Below are 16,460 nucleotides of genomic sequence, written 5' to 3'. Positions count from 1 at the left end.
CCCCTCCCCTATCATGGCTGAAGATTCTATACCCTGGAATATTGAGCTGCCAGTCCTGCCCTTCCCTCAGACATGTCTCTGTGATAGCAATAATATCATATTCCCACGTGTTAATCAACACCCTCAGTTCATCTTGCCTTACTAGTAAGACTCCACGCCAGAAAAAGAGAAAGTTTACATTTATGTAGGGCCTTTCACGACCTCAGAATGTCCCAAAGCACCTCACAGCCAATGAAATACTTTTGAAGTGTAGTCGCTGTTGTCGGAAATGCGGCAGCCAATTTGCGCACAGCAAGATCCCACAAACGGCAATGTGGCAACGACCCAGATCATCCCTTTTTAGTGATGTTGGGTTGAGGGATAAAGATTGGCCCCAGGACACCGGGGAGAACTCCCCCCATCCCCACCTCCACCCCGGGTTCTTCTTCCAATAGTGGCCGTGGGATCTTTTACATCCACCTGGGAGGGCAGACGGAGCCTCGGTTTAAAGTTTCGTCTGAAAGACAGCACCCCTGACAGTGCAGCACACCCTGAGTACTGGCACTGGGAGGGTCAGCGTAGATTTTTGTGGTCCAGTCTCTTGAGTGGGGCTTAAACCTGCAACGTCTGACTGAATTGAGAGAGGGGAGTGATATCCATGGAGACACAACTGTCATAGATTTGTTTTTTAATTCTTTGATGGGATGTGGGCGTCACTGGCTAGGCCATCCCTAATTGCCCTTGAGAAGGTGGTGGTGAGCTGACTTCTTGAACCACTGCAGTCCATGTGGGGTAGGTAGACCCACAGTGCTGTTAGGAAGGGAATTCCAGGATTTTGACCCAGCGACAGTGAAGGAACGGCCAATATCGTTCCAAGTCAGGATGATGTGTGACTTGGAGGGGAACTTGCAGGTGGTGGTGTTCCCATGCGTCTGCTGCCCTTGTCCTTCTAGGTGATAGAGGTCGCAGGTTTGGAAGGTGCTGTCGAAGGAGCCTTGGTGCATTGCTGCAGTGGATCTTGTAGATGGTACACACTGCTGCCACTGTGCGTCGGTGGTGGAGGGAGTGATTGTTTGTGGATGGGGTGCCGATCAAGCGGGCTGCTTTGTCCTGGATGGTGTCGAGCTTCTTGAGGTGTTGTTGGAGCTGCACCCATCCAGGCAAGTGGAGAGTATTCCATCACACTCCTGACTTGTGACTTGTAGATGGTGGACAGGCTTTGGGGAGTCAGGAGGTGAGTTACTCACCGCAGGATTCATAGCCTCTGACCTGCTCTTGTAGCCACAGTATTTATATGGCTGGTCCAGTTCAGTTTCTGGTCAATGGTAGCCCCTAGGATGTTGATAGTGGGGGATTCAGCGATGGTAATGCCATTGGACTTCAAGGGGGAGCTGGTTAGATTCTCCCTTGTTGAAGAGGGTCATTGCCTGGCACTTGTGTGGTGCAAATGTTTCATAAAGCCATGGTATACATCATAGATTCACCAAAGAGATGCCAGGGATGGGAAAATCTTGTTACATGGAGAAAGCTGAGATTCTGGGACTGACTCCACTGGTGCACAGAAGGCTAAGAGATAATTTAATCAAGTTTATTTTAATTCTAAATAGTCTCAACAGGGTGAAGAGGAAAAGATGGTTTCCTGTAGTTGGGGAGACAATGATCAGGGAATCAATTAAACGTTATTAATGAATGAGTGAGGAGCGGTTTGGGAGAGATTTCTTTACAAACTTGAAGGATATATTGGTTTGCATAGGGCCTGGATTGATACTGGTCTATGGGGAGAGAGTGAGGCAGTGGGATTAGTTTGAGATTGATACTGGTCTATGGGGAGAGAGTGAGGCAGTGGGATTAGTTTGAGATTGATACTGGTCTATGGGGAGAGAGTGAGGCAGTGGGATTAGTTTGAGATTGATACTGGTCTATGGGGAGAGAGTGAGGCAGTGGGATTAGTTTGAGATTGATATTGGTCTATGGGGAGAGAGTGAGGCAGTGGGATTAGTTTGGGATTGATACTGGTCTATGGGGAGAGAGTGAGGCAGTGGGATTAGTTGGTGATTGATACTGGTCTATGGGGAGAGAGTGAGGCAGTGGGATTAGTTTGGGATTGATACTGGTCTATGGGGAGAGAGTGAGGCAGTGGGATTAGTTTGAGATTGATACTGGTCTATGGGGAGAGAGTGAGGCAGTGGGATTAGATTGGGATTGATACTGGTCTATGGGGAGAGAGTGAGGCAGTGGGATTAGTTTGAGATTGATACTGGTCTATGGGGGGAGAGTGAGGCAGTGGGATTAGTTTGGGATTGATATTGGTCTATGGGGAGAGAGTGAGGCAGTGGGATTAGTTTGAGATTGATACTGGTCTATGGGGAGAGAGTGAGGCAGTGGGATTAGTTTGGGATTGATACTGGTCTATGGGGAGAGAGTGAGGCAGTGGGATTAGTTTGAGATTGATACTGGTCTATGGGGGGAGAGTGAGGCAGTGGGATTAGTTTGGGATTGATACTGGTCTATGGGGAGAGAGTGAGGCAGTGGGATTAGTTTGAGATTGATACTGGTCTATGGGGAGAGAGTGAGGCAGTGGGATTAGTTTGGGATTGATATTGGTCTATGGGGAGAGAGTGAGGCAGTGGGATTAGTTTGGGATTGATATTGGTCTATGGGGAGAGAGTGAGGCAGTGGGATTAGTTTGAGATTGATATTGGTCTATGGGGGGAGAGTGAGGCAGTGGGATTAGTTTGAGATTGATATTGGTCTATGGGGAGAGAGTGAGGCAGTGGGATTAGTTTGAGATTGATACTGGTCTATGGGGAGAGAGTGAGGCAGTGGGATTAGTTTGAGATTGATACTGGTCTATAGGGAGAGAGTGAGGCAGTGGGATTAGTTTGGGATTGATATTGGTCTATGGGGAGAGAGTGAGGCAGTGGGATTAGTTTGGGATTGATACTGGTCTATGGGGAGAGAGTGAGGCAGTGGGATTAGTTTGAGATTGATACTGGTCTATGGGGAGAGAGTGAGGCAGTGGGATTAGTTTGAGATTGATACTGGTCTATGGGGAGAGAGTGAGGCAGTGGGATTAGTTTGAGATTGATACTGGTCTATGGGGGGAGAGTGAGGCAGTGGGATTAGTTTGGGATTGATATTGGTCTATGGGGAGAGAGTGAGGCAGTGGGATTAGTTTGAGATTGATACTGGTCTATGGGGAGAGAGTGAGGCAGTGGGATTAGTTTGGGATTGATACTGGTCTATGGGGAGAGAGTGAGGCAGTGGGATTAGTTTGAGATTGATACTGGTCTATGGGGGGAGAGTGAGGCAGTGGGATTAGTTTGGGATTGATACTGGTCTATGGGGAGAGAGTGAGGCAGTGGGATTAGTTTGAGATTGATACTGGTCTATGGGGAGAGAGTGAGGCAGTGGGATTAGTTTGGGATTGATATTGGTCTATGGGGAGAGAGTGAGGCAGTGGGATTAGTTTGGGATTGATATTGGTCTATGGGGAGAGAGTGAGGCAGTGGGATTAGTTTGAGATTGATATTGGTCTATGGGGGGAGAGTGAGGCAGTGGGATTAGTTTGAGATTGATATTGGTCTATGGGGAGAGAGTGAGGCAGTGGGATTAGTTTGAGATTGATACTGGTCTATGGGGGGAGAGTGAGGCAGTGGGATTAGTTTGGGAATGATACTGGTCTATAGGGAGAGAGTGAGGCAGTGGGATTAGTTTGGGATTGATACTGGTCTATGGGGAGAGAGTGAGGCAGTGGGATTAGTTTGGGATTGATATTGGTCTATGGGGAGAGAGTGAGGCAGTGGGATTAGTTTGGGATTGATACTGGTCTATGGGGAGAGAGTGAGGCAGTGGGATTAGTTTGTGATTGATACTGGTCTATGGGGAGAGAGTGAGGCAGTGGGATTAGTTTGGGATTGATACTGGTCTATGGGGAGAGAGTGAGGCAGTGGGATTAGTTTGTGATTGATACTGGTCTATGGGGAGAGAGTGAGGCAGTGGGATTAGTTTGGGATTGATACTGGTCTATGGGGAGAGAGTGAGGCAGTGGGATTAGTTTGGGATTGATACTGGTCTATGGGGAGAGAGTGAGGCAGTGGGATTAGTTTGGGATTGATATTGGTCTATGGGGAGAGAGTGAGGCAGTGGGATTAGTTTGGGATTGATACTGGTCTATGGGGAGAGAGTGAGGCAGTGGGATTAGTTTGGGATTGATACTGGTCTATGGGGAGAGAGTGAGGCAGTGGGATTAGTTTGGGATTGATACTGGTCTATGGGGAGAGAGTGAGGCAGTGGGATTAGTTTGTGATTGATACTGGTCTATGGGGAGAGAGTGAGGCAGTGGGATTAGTTTGGGATTGATACTGGTCTATGGGGAGAGAGTGAGGCAGTGGGATTAGTTTGAGATTGATACTGGTCTATGGGGAGAGAGTGAGGCAGTGGGATTAGTTTGTGATTGATACTGGTCTATGGGGAGAGAGTGAGGCAGTGGGATTAGTTTGGGATTGATACTGGTCTATGGGGAGAGAGTGAGGCAGTGGGATTAGTTTGAGATTGATACTGGTCTATGGGGAGAGAGTGAGGCAGTGGGATTAGTTTGAGATTGATACTGGTCTATAGGGAGAGAGTGAGGCAGTGGGATTAGTTTGAGATTGATATTGGTCTCTGGGGAGAGAGTGAGGCAGTGGGATTAGTTTGGTATTGATACTGGTCTATGGGGAGAGAGTGAGGCAGTGGGATTAGTTTGGGATTGATACTGGTCTATGGGGAGAGAGTGAGGCAGTGGGATTAGTTTGAGATTGATACTGGTCTATGGGGAGAGAGTGAGGCAGTGGGATTAGTTTGGGATTGATACTGGTCTATGGGGAGAGAGTGAGGCAGTGGGATTAGTTTGGGATTGATACTGGTCTATGGGGAGAGAGTGAGGCAGTGGGATTAGTTTGTGATTGATACTGGTCTATGGGGAGAGAGTGAGGCAGTGGGATTAGTTTGGGATTGATACTGGTCTATGGGGAGAGAGTGAGGCAGTGGGATTAGTTTGAGATTGATACTGGTCTATGGGGAGAGAGTGAGGCAGTGGGATTAGTTTGGGATTGATACTGGTCTATGGGGAGAGAGTGAGGCAGTGGGATTAGTTTGGGATTGATACTGGTCTATGGGGAGAGAGTGAGGCAGTGGGATTAGTTTGGGATTGATACTGGTCTATGGGGAGAGAGTGAGGCAGTGGGATTAGTTTGGGATTGATACTGGTCTATGGGGAGAGAGTGAGGCAGTGGGATTAGTTTGGGATTGATACTGGTCTATGGGGAGAGAGTGAGGCAGTGGGATTAGTTTGTGATTGATACTGGTCTATGGGGAGAGAGTGAGGCAGTGGGATTAGTTTGTGATTGATACTGGTCTATGGGGAGAGAGTGAGGCAGTGGGATTAGTTTGAGATTGATATTGGTCTATGGGGAGAGAGTGAGGCAGTGGGATTAGTTTGAGATTGATACTGGTCTATGGGGAGAGAGTGAGGCAGTGGGATTAGTTTGTGATTGATACTGGTCTATAGGGAGAGAGTGAGGCAGTGGGATTAGTTTGAGATTGATACTGGTCTATGGGGAGAGAGTGAGGCAGTGGGATTAGTTTGAGATTGATATTGGTCTATGGGGAGAGAGTGAGGCAGTGGGATTAGTTTGGGATTGATATTGGTCTATGGGGAGAGAGTGAGGCAGTGGGATTAGTTTGTGATTGATACTGGTCTATGGGGAGAGAGTGAGGCAGTGGGATTAGTTTGTGATTGATACTGGTCTATGGGGAGAGAGTGAGGCAGTGGGATTAGTTTGTGATTGATACTGGTCTATGGGGAGAGAGTGAGGCAGTGGGATTAGTTTGGGATTGATATTGGTCTATGGGGAGAGAGTGAGGCAGTGGGATTAGTTTGTGATTGATACTGGTCTATGGGGAGAGAGTGAGGCAGTGGGATTAGTTTGTGATTGATACTGGTCTATGGGGAGAGAGTGAGGCAGTGGGATTAGTTTGGGATTGATATTGGTCTATGGGGAGAGAGTGAGGCAGTGGGATTAGTTTGTGATTGATACTGGTCTATGGGGAGAGAGTGAGGCAGTGGGATTAGTTTGAGATTGATATTGGTCTATGGGGAGAGAGTGAGGCAGTGGGATTAGTTTGAGATTGATACTGGTCTATGGGGAGAGAGTGAGGCAGTGGGATTAGTTTGAGATTGATACTGGTCTATGGGGAGAGAGTGAGGCAGTGGGATTAGTTTGAGATTGATATTGGTCTATAGGGAGAGAGTGAGGCAGTGGGATTAGTTTGAGATTGATATTGGTCTATGGGGAGAGAGTGAGGCAGTGGGATTAGTTTGGGAATGATACTGGTCTATGGGGAGAGAGTGAGGCAGTGGGATTAGTTTGGGATTGATACAGGGCTATGGGGAGAGAGTGAGGCAGTGGGATTAGTTTGAGATTGATACAGGGACATGGGGAGAGAGAGTGGGGCAGTGGGATTAGTTTGGGATTGATAAAGGGCTATGGGGAGAGAGCGGGGCGGTGGGATGAGTTTTGGATTGATAAAGGGCTATGGGGAGAGAGCGGGGCGGTGGGATTAGTTTGAGATTGATACTGGTCTATGGGGAGAGAGTGAGGCAGTGGGATTAGTTTGTGATTGATACTGGTCTATGGGGAGAGAGTGAGGCAGTGGGATTAGTTTGGGATTGATATTGGTCTATGGGGAGAGAGTGAGGCAGTGGGATTAGTTTGGGAATGATACTGGTCTATGGGGAGAGAGTGAGGCAGTGGGATTAGTTTGTGATTGATACTGGTCTAAGGGGAGAGAGTGAGGCAGTGGGATTAGTTTGGGAATGATACTGGTCTATGGGGAGAGAGTGAGGCAGTGGGATTAGTTTGTGATTGATACTGGTCTATGGGGAGAGAGTGAGGCAGTGGGATTAGTTTGAGATTGATATTGGTCTATGGGGAGAGAGTGAGGCAGTGGGATTAGTTTGAGATTGATACTGGTCTATGGGGAGAGAGTGAGGCAGTGGGATTAGTTTGAGATTGATACTGGTCTATGGGGAGAGAGTGAGGCAGTGGGATTAGTTTGGGATTGATATTGGTCTATGGGGAGAGAGTGAGGCAGTGGGATTAGTTTGAGATTGATACTGGTCTATGGGGAGAGAGTGAGGCAGTGGGATTAGTTTGAGATTGATACTGGTCTATGGGGAGAGAGTGAGGCAGTGGGATTAGTTTGGGATTGATATTGGTCTATGGGGAGAGAGTGAGGCAGTGGGATTAGTTTGAGATTGATACTGGTCTATGGGGAGAGAGTGAGGCAGTGGGATTAGTTTGAGATTGATACTGGTCTATGGGGAGAGAGTGAGGCAGTGGGATTAGTTTGAGATTGATACTGGTCTATGGGGAGAGAGTGAGGCAGTGGGATTAGTTTGGGATTGATATTGGTCTATGGGGAGAGAGTGAGGCAGTGGGATTTGTTTGGGATTGATATTGGTCTATAGGGAGAGAGTGAGGCAGTGGGATTAGTTTGTGATTGATACTGGTCTATGGGGAGAGAGTGAGGCAGTGGGATTAGTTTGGGATTGATATTGGTCTATGGGGAGAGAGTGAGGCAGTGGGATTAGTTTGAGATTGATACTGGTCTATGGGGAGAGAGTGAGGCAGTGGGATTAGTTTGAGATTGATACTGGTCTATGGGGAGAGAGTGAGGCAGTGGGATTAGTTTGGGATTGATATTGGTCTATGGGGAGAGAGTGAGGCAGTGGGATTTGTTTGGGATTGATACTGGTCTATGGGGAGAGAGTGAGGCAGTGGGATTAGTTTGAGATTGATACTGGTCTATAGGGAGAGAGTGAGGCAGTGGGATTAGTTTGGGATTGATATTGGTCTATAGGGAGAGAGTGAGGCAATGGGATTAGTTTGGGATTGATACTGGTCTATAGGGAGAGAGTGAGGCAGTGGGATTAGTTTGAGATTGATATTGGTCTATGGGGAGAGAGTGAGGCAGTGGGATTAGTTTGGGATTGATATTGGTCTATGGGGAGAGAGTGAGGCAATGGGATTAGTTTGGGATTGATACTGGTCTATAGGGAGAGAGTGAGGCAGTGGGATTAGTTTGGGATTGATACTGGTCTATAGGGAGAGAGTGAGGCAGTGGGATTAGTTTGTGATTGATACTGGTCTATGGGGAGAGAGTGAGGCAGTGGGATTAGTTTGAGATTGATATTGGTCTATAGGGAGAGAGTGAGGCAGTGGGATTAGTTTGAGATTGATACTGGTCTATGGGGAGAGAGTGAGGCAGTGGGATTAGTTTGTGATTGATACTGGTCTATAGGGAGAGAGTGAGGCAGTGGGATTAGTTTGAGATTGATATTGGTCTATAGGGAGAGAGTGAGGCAGTGGGATTAGTTTGTGATTGATACTGGTCTATGGGGAGAGAGTGAGGCAGTGGGATTAGTTTGTGATTGATACTGGTCTATGGGGAGAGAGTGAGGCAGTGGGATTAGTTTGTGATTGATACTGGTCTATGGGGAGAGAGTGAGGCAGTGGGATTAGTTTGAGATTGATACTGGTCTATGGGGAGAGAGTGAGGCAGTGGGATTAGTTTGTGATTGATACTGGTCTATGGGGAGAGAGTGAGGCAGTGGGATTAGTTTGTGATTGATACTGGTCTATGGGGAGAGAGTGAGGCAGTGGGATTAGTTTGTGATTGATACTGGTCTATGGGGAGAGAGTGAGGCAGTGGGATTAGTTTGTGATTGATACTGGTCTATGGGGAGAGAGTGAGTCAGTGGGATTAGTTTGTGATTGATACTGGTCTATGGGGAGAGAGTGAGGCAGTGGGATTAGTTTGAGATTGATACTGGTCTATGGGGAGAGAGTGAGGCAGTGGGATTAGTTTGTGATTGATACTGGTCTATGGGGAGAGAGTGAGGCAGTGGGATTAGTTTGTGATTGATACTGGTCTATGGGGAGAGAGTGAGGCAGTGGGATTAGTTTGGTATTGATACTGGTCTATGGGGAGAGAGTGAGGCAGTGGGATTAGTTTGTGATTGATACTGGTCTATGGGGAGAGAGTGAGGCAGTGGGATTAGTTTGTGATTGATACTGGTCTATGGGGAGAGAGTGAGGCAGTGGGATTAGTTTGAGATTGATATTGGTCTATAGGGAGAGAGTGAGGCAGTGGGATTAGTTTGTGATTGATACTGGTCTATGGGGAGAGAGTGAGGCAGTGGGATTAGTTTGAGATTGATATTGGTCTATAGGGAGAGAGTGAGGCAGTGGGATTAGTTTGAGATTGATACTGGTCTATGGGGAGAGAGTGAGGCAGTGGGATTAGTTTGTGATTAATACTGGTCTATGGGGAGAGAGTGAGGCAGTGGGATTAGTTTGAGATTGATATTGGTCTATAGGGAGAGAGTGAGGCAGTGGGATTAGTTTGAGATTGATATTGGTCTATAGGGAGAGAGTGAGGCAGTGGGATTAGTTTGTGATTGATACTGGTCTATGGGGAGAGAGTGAGGCAGTGGGATTAGTTTGAGATTGATATTGGTCTATAGGGAGAGAGTGAGGCAGTGGGATTAGTTTGAGATTGATATTGGTCTATGGGGAGAGAGTGAGGCAGTGGGATTAGTTTGAGATTGATACTGGTCTATAGGGAGAGAGTGAGGCAGTGGGATTAGTTTGTGATTGATACTGGTCTATGGGGAGAGAGTGAGGCAGTGGGATTAGTTTGAGATTGATATTGGTCTATGGGGAGAGAGTGAGGCAGTGGGATTAGTTTGTGATTGATATTGGTCTATGGGGAGAGAGTGAGGCAGTGGGATTAGTTTGGGATTGATACTGGTCTATGGGGAGAGAGTGAGGCAGTGGGATTAGTTTGAGATTGATATTGGTCTATGGGGAGAGAGTGAGGCAGTGGGATTAGTTTGTGATTGATATTGGTCTATGGGGAGAGAGTGAGGCAGTGGGATTAGTTTGAGATTGATACTGGTCTATAGGGAGAGAGTGAGGCAGTGGGATTAGTTTGTGATTGATATTGGTCTATGGGGAGAGAGTGAGGCAGTGGGATTAGTTTGAGATTGATACTGGTCTATGGGGAGAGAGTGAGGCAGTGGGATTAGTTTGAGATTGATACTGGTCTATGGGGAGAGAGTGAGGCAGTGGGATTAGTTTGAGATTGATACTGGTCTATGGGGAGAGAGTGAGGCAGTGGGATTAGTTTGAGATTGATACTGGTCTATGGGGAGAGAGTGGGGCAGTGGGATTAGTTTGGGATTGATACAGGGACATGGGGAGAGAGAGTGGGGCAGTGGGATTAGTTTGAGATTGATACTGGTCTATGGGGAGAGAGTGAGGCAGTGGGATTAGTTTGGGATTGATACTGGTCTATGGGGAGAGAGTGAGGCAGTGGGATTAGTTTGAGATTGATACTGGTCTATAGGGAGAGAGTGAGGCAGTGGGATTAGTTTGAGATTGATATTGGTCTATGGGGAGAGAGTGAGGCAGTGGGATTAGTTTGAGATTGATACTGGTCTATGGGGAGAGAGTGAGGCAGTGGGATTAGTTTGAGATTGATATTGGTCTATGGGGAGAGAGTGAGGCAGTGGGATTAGTTTGAGATTGATATTGGTCTATGGGGAGAGAGTGAGGCAGTGGGATTAGTTTGAGATTGATACTGGTCTATGGGGAGAGAGTGAGGCAGTGGGATTAGTTTGAGATTGATACTGGTCTATGGGGAGAGAGTGGGGCAGTGGGATTAGTTTGGGATTGATACAGGGACATGGGGAGAGAGCGGGGCAGTGGGATTAGTTTGAGATTGATACTGGTCTATGGGGAGAGAGTGAGGCAGTGGGATTAGTTTGGGATTGATACAGGGACATGGGGAGAGAGAGTGGGGCAGTGGGATTAGTTTGGGATTGATACAGGGACATGGGGAGAGAGAGTGGGGCAGTGGGATTAGTTTGAGATTGATACAGGGCTATGGGGAGAGAGTGGGGCAGTGGGATTAGTTTGAGATTGATACTGGTCTATGGGGAGAGAGTGAGGCAGTGGGATTAGTTTGAGATTGATACTGGTCTATGGGGAGAGAGTGAGGCAGTGGGATTAGTTTGGGATTGATACAGGGACATGGGGAGAGAGAGTGGGGCAGTGGGATTAGTTTGAGATTGATACAGGGCTATGGGGAGAGAGTGGGGCAGTGGGATTAGTTTGAGATTGATACTGGTCTATGGGGAGAGAGTGAGGCAGTGGGATTAGTTTGAGATTGATATTGGTCTATAGGGAGAGAGTGAGGCAGTGGGATTAGTTTGAGATTGATATTGGTCTATGGGGAGAGAGTGAGGCAGTGGGATTAGTTTGGGATTGATACAGGGACATGGGGAGAGAGAGTGGGGCAGTGGGATTAGTTTGAGATTGATACAGGGCTATGGGGAGAGAGTGGGGCAGTGGGATTAGTTTGAGATTGATACTGGTCTATGGGGAGAGAGTGAGGCAGTGGGATTAGTTTGAGATTGATATTGGTCATTGGGGAGAGAGTGAGGCAGTGGGATTAGTTTGAGATTGATACTGGTCTATGGGGAGAGAGTGGGGCAGTGGGATTAGTTTGAGATTGATACTGGTCTATGGGGAGAGAGTGAGGCAGTGGGATTAGTTTGGGATTGATACAGGGACATGGGGAGAGAGAGTGGGGCAGTGGGATTAGTTTGAGATTGATACAGGGCTATGGGGAGAGAGTGGGGCAGTGGGATTAGTTTGAGATTGATACTGGTCTATGGGGAGAGAGTGAGGCAGTGGGATTAGTTTGAGATTGATACTGGTCTATGGGGAGAGAGTGAGGCAGTGGGATTAGTTTGGGATTGATACAGGGACATGGGGAGAGAGAGTGGGGCAGTGGGATTAGTTTGAGATTGATACAGGGCTATGGGGAGAGAGTGGGGCAGTGGGATTAGTTTGAGATTGATACTGGTCTATGGGGAGAGAGTGAGGCAGTGGGATTAGTTTGTGATTGATACAGGGACATGGGGAGAGAGAGTGGGGCAGTGGGATTAGTTTGGGATTGATACAGGGACATGGGGAGAGAGAGTGGGGCAGTGGGATTAGTTTGGGATTGATACAGGGACATGGGGAGAGAGAGTGGGGCAGTGGGATTAGTTTGAGATTGATACAGGGCTATGGGGAGAGAGCGGGGCAGTGGGATTAGTTTGAGATTGATACAGGGACATGGGGAGAGAGAGTGGGGCAGTGGGATTAGTTTGGGATTGATACAGGGCTATGGGGAGAGAGTGGGGCAGTGGGATTAGTTTGGTAAGGGATGAGTTTGGGATTGATAAAGGGCTATGGGGAGAGAGCGGGGCGGTGGGATTAGTTTGGGATTGATAAAAGGCTTTGGGGAGAGAGCGGGGCAGTGGGATGAGTTTGGGATTGATAAAGGGCTATGGGGAGAGAGCGGGGCGGTGGGATTAGTTTGGGATTGATAGAGGGCTATGGGGAGAGAGTGGGACAGTGGGATAATTTTTGGATTTATACAGGGCTATGGGGAGAGAGCGGGGCAGTGGAATTAGTTTGGGAATGATACAGGGCTATGGGGAGAGAGCGGGGCGGTGGGATGAGTTTGGGATTGATACAGGGCTATGGGGAGAGAGCGGGCGGTGAGATTAGTTTGGGATTGATACAGGGCTATGGGGAGAGAGCAGGGCAGTGGGATTAGTTTGGGATTGATACAGGGCTATGGGGAGAGAGCGGGGCGGTGAGATTAGTTTGGGATTGATACAGGGCTATGGGGAGAGAGCGGGGCTATGGGGAGAGAGCGGGACAGTGGGATGAGTTTGGGATTGATACAGGGCTATGGGGAGAGAGCGGGGCAGTGGGATGAGTTTGGGATTGATACAGGGCTATGGGGAGAGAGCGGGGCTATGGGGAGAGAGCGGGCGGTGAGATTAGTTTGGGATTGATACAGGGCTATGGGGAGAGAGCGGGGCTATGGGGAGAGAGCGGGACAGTGGGATGAGTTTGGGATTGATACAGGGCTATGGGGAGAGAGCGGGGCAGTGGGATGAGTTTGGGATTGATACAGGGTTATGGGGAGAGAGCGGGGCAGTGGGATTTGTTTGGGATTGATACAGGGCTATGGGGAGAGAGCTGGCGGTGGGATTAGTTTGGGATTGATACAGGGCTATGGGGAGAGAGCAGGACAGTGGGATGAGTTTGGGATTGATACAGGGTTATGGGGAGAGAGCGGGGCAGTGGGATTTGTTTGGGATAGATACAGGGTTATGGGGAGAGCACTGCATGCGACCTGCTCTTGTTGGTTCGACTGGCGGGAAGAAACCATTGCCCAATCCCAATCCCTGGGCTGTGCAGAACTGGCGTAATTTTCTGCTGTGTGGTTGGGTGGGGGTTGGGGGTGTGCCTCCTGTTTCCGATCAGTGCCCCCCCCCCCCCTTCGCACCGCACAACACCCATGGTGTAGACTTCGGGGCAAGGTCAAATTGGCGTCGGCTGCGATTCCCTCTGTCGTTTGGTTATCGTTGCTAGGCAACAGGCAAAGCTAGGCCGTGAAGCCCTACTCCCAGTCTGGGTTCAAGGCCTTCAGCCAAGTAGAAAATGTTACAGAAAGCTGCATCGGAAGGCACCTCCTCCCCGTTTGTGTCGGGTTTTTTTTTAATGTTTTTGTCGTCTAAAATTAGAACCTCTCGCTCGGCAGGACACGAACCGCTGGAGTGAGGGAAGTCCAGCTTGGACCCCCACCGCCTCCTGGACTAGCTGCTTGACCGCTGGCTCCTGGTGCTCTGGGACTAAATGGCCGGGATGTCGGGGAAAGAGGACGAGAAGCCAGAGTTCCTGAAGACGGAGAAGTCGGCCACCATCGACGAGATGATTGAGGCCTGCATTGGTGAATTCGGTGAGCCACCAGTTTTGGCTTTCGTGCTTTCAATTGTAACCTGGGCGTGACTGTTTTTGAGAAACTACCCTTCTTCCCTCCTTCTCCTTCCCTCTTTCTCTCTCTCTCGCTCCCCCTCCCTATCTCTGTAACTTCCTCCGGCCCCCACAACCCTCCGAGATCTCTGCGTTCCTCCAATTTCAGCCTCTTGTCCATCCCCCGATTCCCACCACTCCGTCATTGGCGGCCGTGCCTTCAGTGGCCCTGGGGGGCCCTAAGCTCTGGAATTCCCTCCCTAAACCTCTCCGCCCCCCTCTCTCTCTCTTTCTCTCTCTCTCTCCTCCTTTAAGACGCTCCTTAAAACCGACCTCTTTGACCGAGCTTTTGGTCGCCTGCCCCGAATATCTCCTTTTGTGGCTCAGTGTCAAATTTTGTTTGATAACGTTCATAAAAAGCGCCTTGGGACTACGCTAAAGGCGCTATACAAATGCAGGTTGATCTTGTCGCCGAGGGGCAAAGAACCAGTTCAACAAACACGTGGCCGAACAGGGGAACAAAATAATCTGGAGAATCCTTCTCTGCACCCCTTTGGCCTGTCGCAAACTCGCCCAGGAGACCGCAGTGACCCTGACATACCCCTTCTATCTAATTGGTCCAGTCCTGCGTGTGATTTAATCCTTTAAAGAGTAACAGAGGACCGAGGGAGACAAGGACTGATTAAAAAAACAATGGAGAACTTTTATCACTTGACACTCTCTCAGTGGATTAGAGATTAAGGAGTTCTTGCAGAGTGTCAGCATTTTTAAAGGCAATTTATAGCACTTTTTACAACATTAAGCTGGTCCAAAGTGTAGTCACCGTTGGAACGTGGCAGCCGATGTGCGCACAGAAAGATCCCACAATCAGCAAAGCGGTAATGACACTGACAGGGGAAGCAAGGGGTCGGGGAGAATGGGCGGGGAATTAAAGAGGTAAAGATTTGCCGACGGAATGGGGAAAGCAGGCCTGTAGGGCCGAATGGCCTCATCTGTTTATTAAAGAGGCCGTGGACGCTCTTGGGAGAAGTCCAGGGGGAGTTCGCCCCGGTGCGGTGGGGTCAGCAGCCCTCCGCCAACCAATGCCAAACGAGGTTGGCCTGTCGTCCAGCTCACTGGGCGTACAATAAAAGGCCGCCATATTTGATGGCGCCAACAGTCACTGCAACCCCAGGGTCAAAGGGCAGCAGCCATGTGCTGTAACCTGGGATATTCCAAAGTGGGGAAAGTCGGGTATTGTTGCCTTTGACCATCTCTTCTCTTCCCTTTCCGTGCCAGATAACTGCGGGACGCTGAAGAACCAGATTCTCCCTCGCATGTTCCTCATGATGCACCAATGGTACCTGCCGTCAACAGAGCTAGTGGGAAAACTCCGCAAATTATATCCTTTTTTTAAAACCGTCACGACGGATTCCGGCCGAGGTGGCTGACCCCTGACCTTGGCCCTCCCCCCCCCTGCCCTCTGACCTCTATCTTTGGCCAACCTTCCATTTGGCAAAGTGGCCTGGGGCCTAGTGAGGAAAGGCTTCCACTCGGGCCTATTATATTTTGCTGAGCAGCCGCCGCTTCCCCACGGCCCCCGTCAGCCACCAACATGTCCCCTCTGTAAAGGACGGAGGCCCCCGGGGTCATTACAGCTGCACGGACGTGGAAACATCCAGGGAGGGGCTGAGGAACAGGGAGATGGGGTTAGGGAGACCGAGATGGAGACACACTCATCCCTCCTCCCCACCTTGCTCTCCCCCCTCCACACCTCACTCTTCAACCACCAACCCCCCCCCCCGCCCCCCCACAACCGTCTCCACATACTGCACAAATACACCCCACCCCACCCCCCCCGCACGCTCACAGACTCAGTGCAGCCACTGCAGACACACACTGACCTGTGGTTAGTCAAAGTATTTAATTAGCTCCGACAGAAACACACTGCATAAAAAAAAAAGGAGCACGAACAGGAAACTGAAACCACTGACTCACCGAAACCACACAGCAGCACCGAGCGTGAGTCGGGCCAACAGTCCGAGGGCAATGGGCTCCTCCTTCCCCGAACACTGAGGCCGGGTGTCGATCCTATACCAACAGCTCGGGCTGAGAGAGGAAGGTCAGCGTCGACACAGAGCGAAACTGGGAACTTTTCCCGTGTGTTGTGGCTTCGTAACACATTGTGTAATACAGCGAGGCTGCCGTCACTGGAAAGGGAATAACCAACCCGTTGAAGATTCCTGACAGTAGCACTGCACTTCAAATTCACCTCTGTGTTAACAGTTTGGTTGGAAGAACATGGAGAGACAATATAGAGTAAAGGGTAGAACTCTAAAGGGGGTGCAGGAGCAGAGGGACCTGGGTGTAAATGTGGATAAATCATTGAAGGTGGCAGGACAGGTTGAGAGTGCGGTTAATAAAACATACAGTATCCTGGGCTTTATTAATAGGGGCACAGAGTACAAGAGCAAGGAAGTTAAGTTAAACTTGTATAAGACACTAGTTCGGCCTCAGCTGGAGTATTGCGTCCAGTTCTGGGCACCGCACTTGAGGAAAGACGTGAGGGCGTTG

At 49.2% G+C, this 16,460-nt stretch overlaps 1 protein-coding gene across 7 annotated transcripts in view; it reads left to right on the top strand.

Moving 5' to 3' along the window:
* LOC137355935 (RAS guanyl-releasing protein 2-like) overlaps positions 1-16,460 on the top strand; it is a 74,701-nt gene that overhangs the window by 18,454 nt on the left and 39,787 nt on the right. For 6 of the 7 annotated variants that reach the window (XM_068021615.1, XM_068021608.1, XM_068021611.1 and 3 more), the window contains 2 exons: positions 13,696-13,893; positions 15,186-15,293. In XM_068021615.1, the coding sequence (XP_067877716.1) occupies positions 13,791-13,893; positions 15,186-15,293 (211 nt within the window). In that variant the 5' untranslated portion in view covers positions 13,696-13,790. Of the gene's footprint in view, positions 1-13,678; positions 13,894-15,185; positions 15,294-16,460 lie in introns of all 7 variants that reach the window. The other variant, XM_068021609.1, reaches the window with a different exon arrangement.

The sequence above is a fragment of the Heterodontus francisci genome, chromosome 44, assembly GCF_036365525.1.
Source record: "Heterodontus francisci isolate sHetFra1 chromosome 44, sHetFra1.hap1, whole genome shotgun sequence".
NCBI classification, from domain to species: domain Eukaryota; kingdom Metazoa; phylum Chordata; class Chondrichthyes; order Heterodontiformes; family Heterodontidae; genus Heterodontus; species Heterodontus francisci.
The sequence above is the reverse complement of the archived record's forward strand: the minus strand, read 5'-3'. Positions and strand labels throughout refer to the sequence as shown.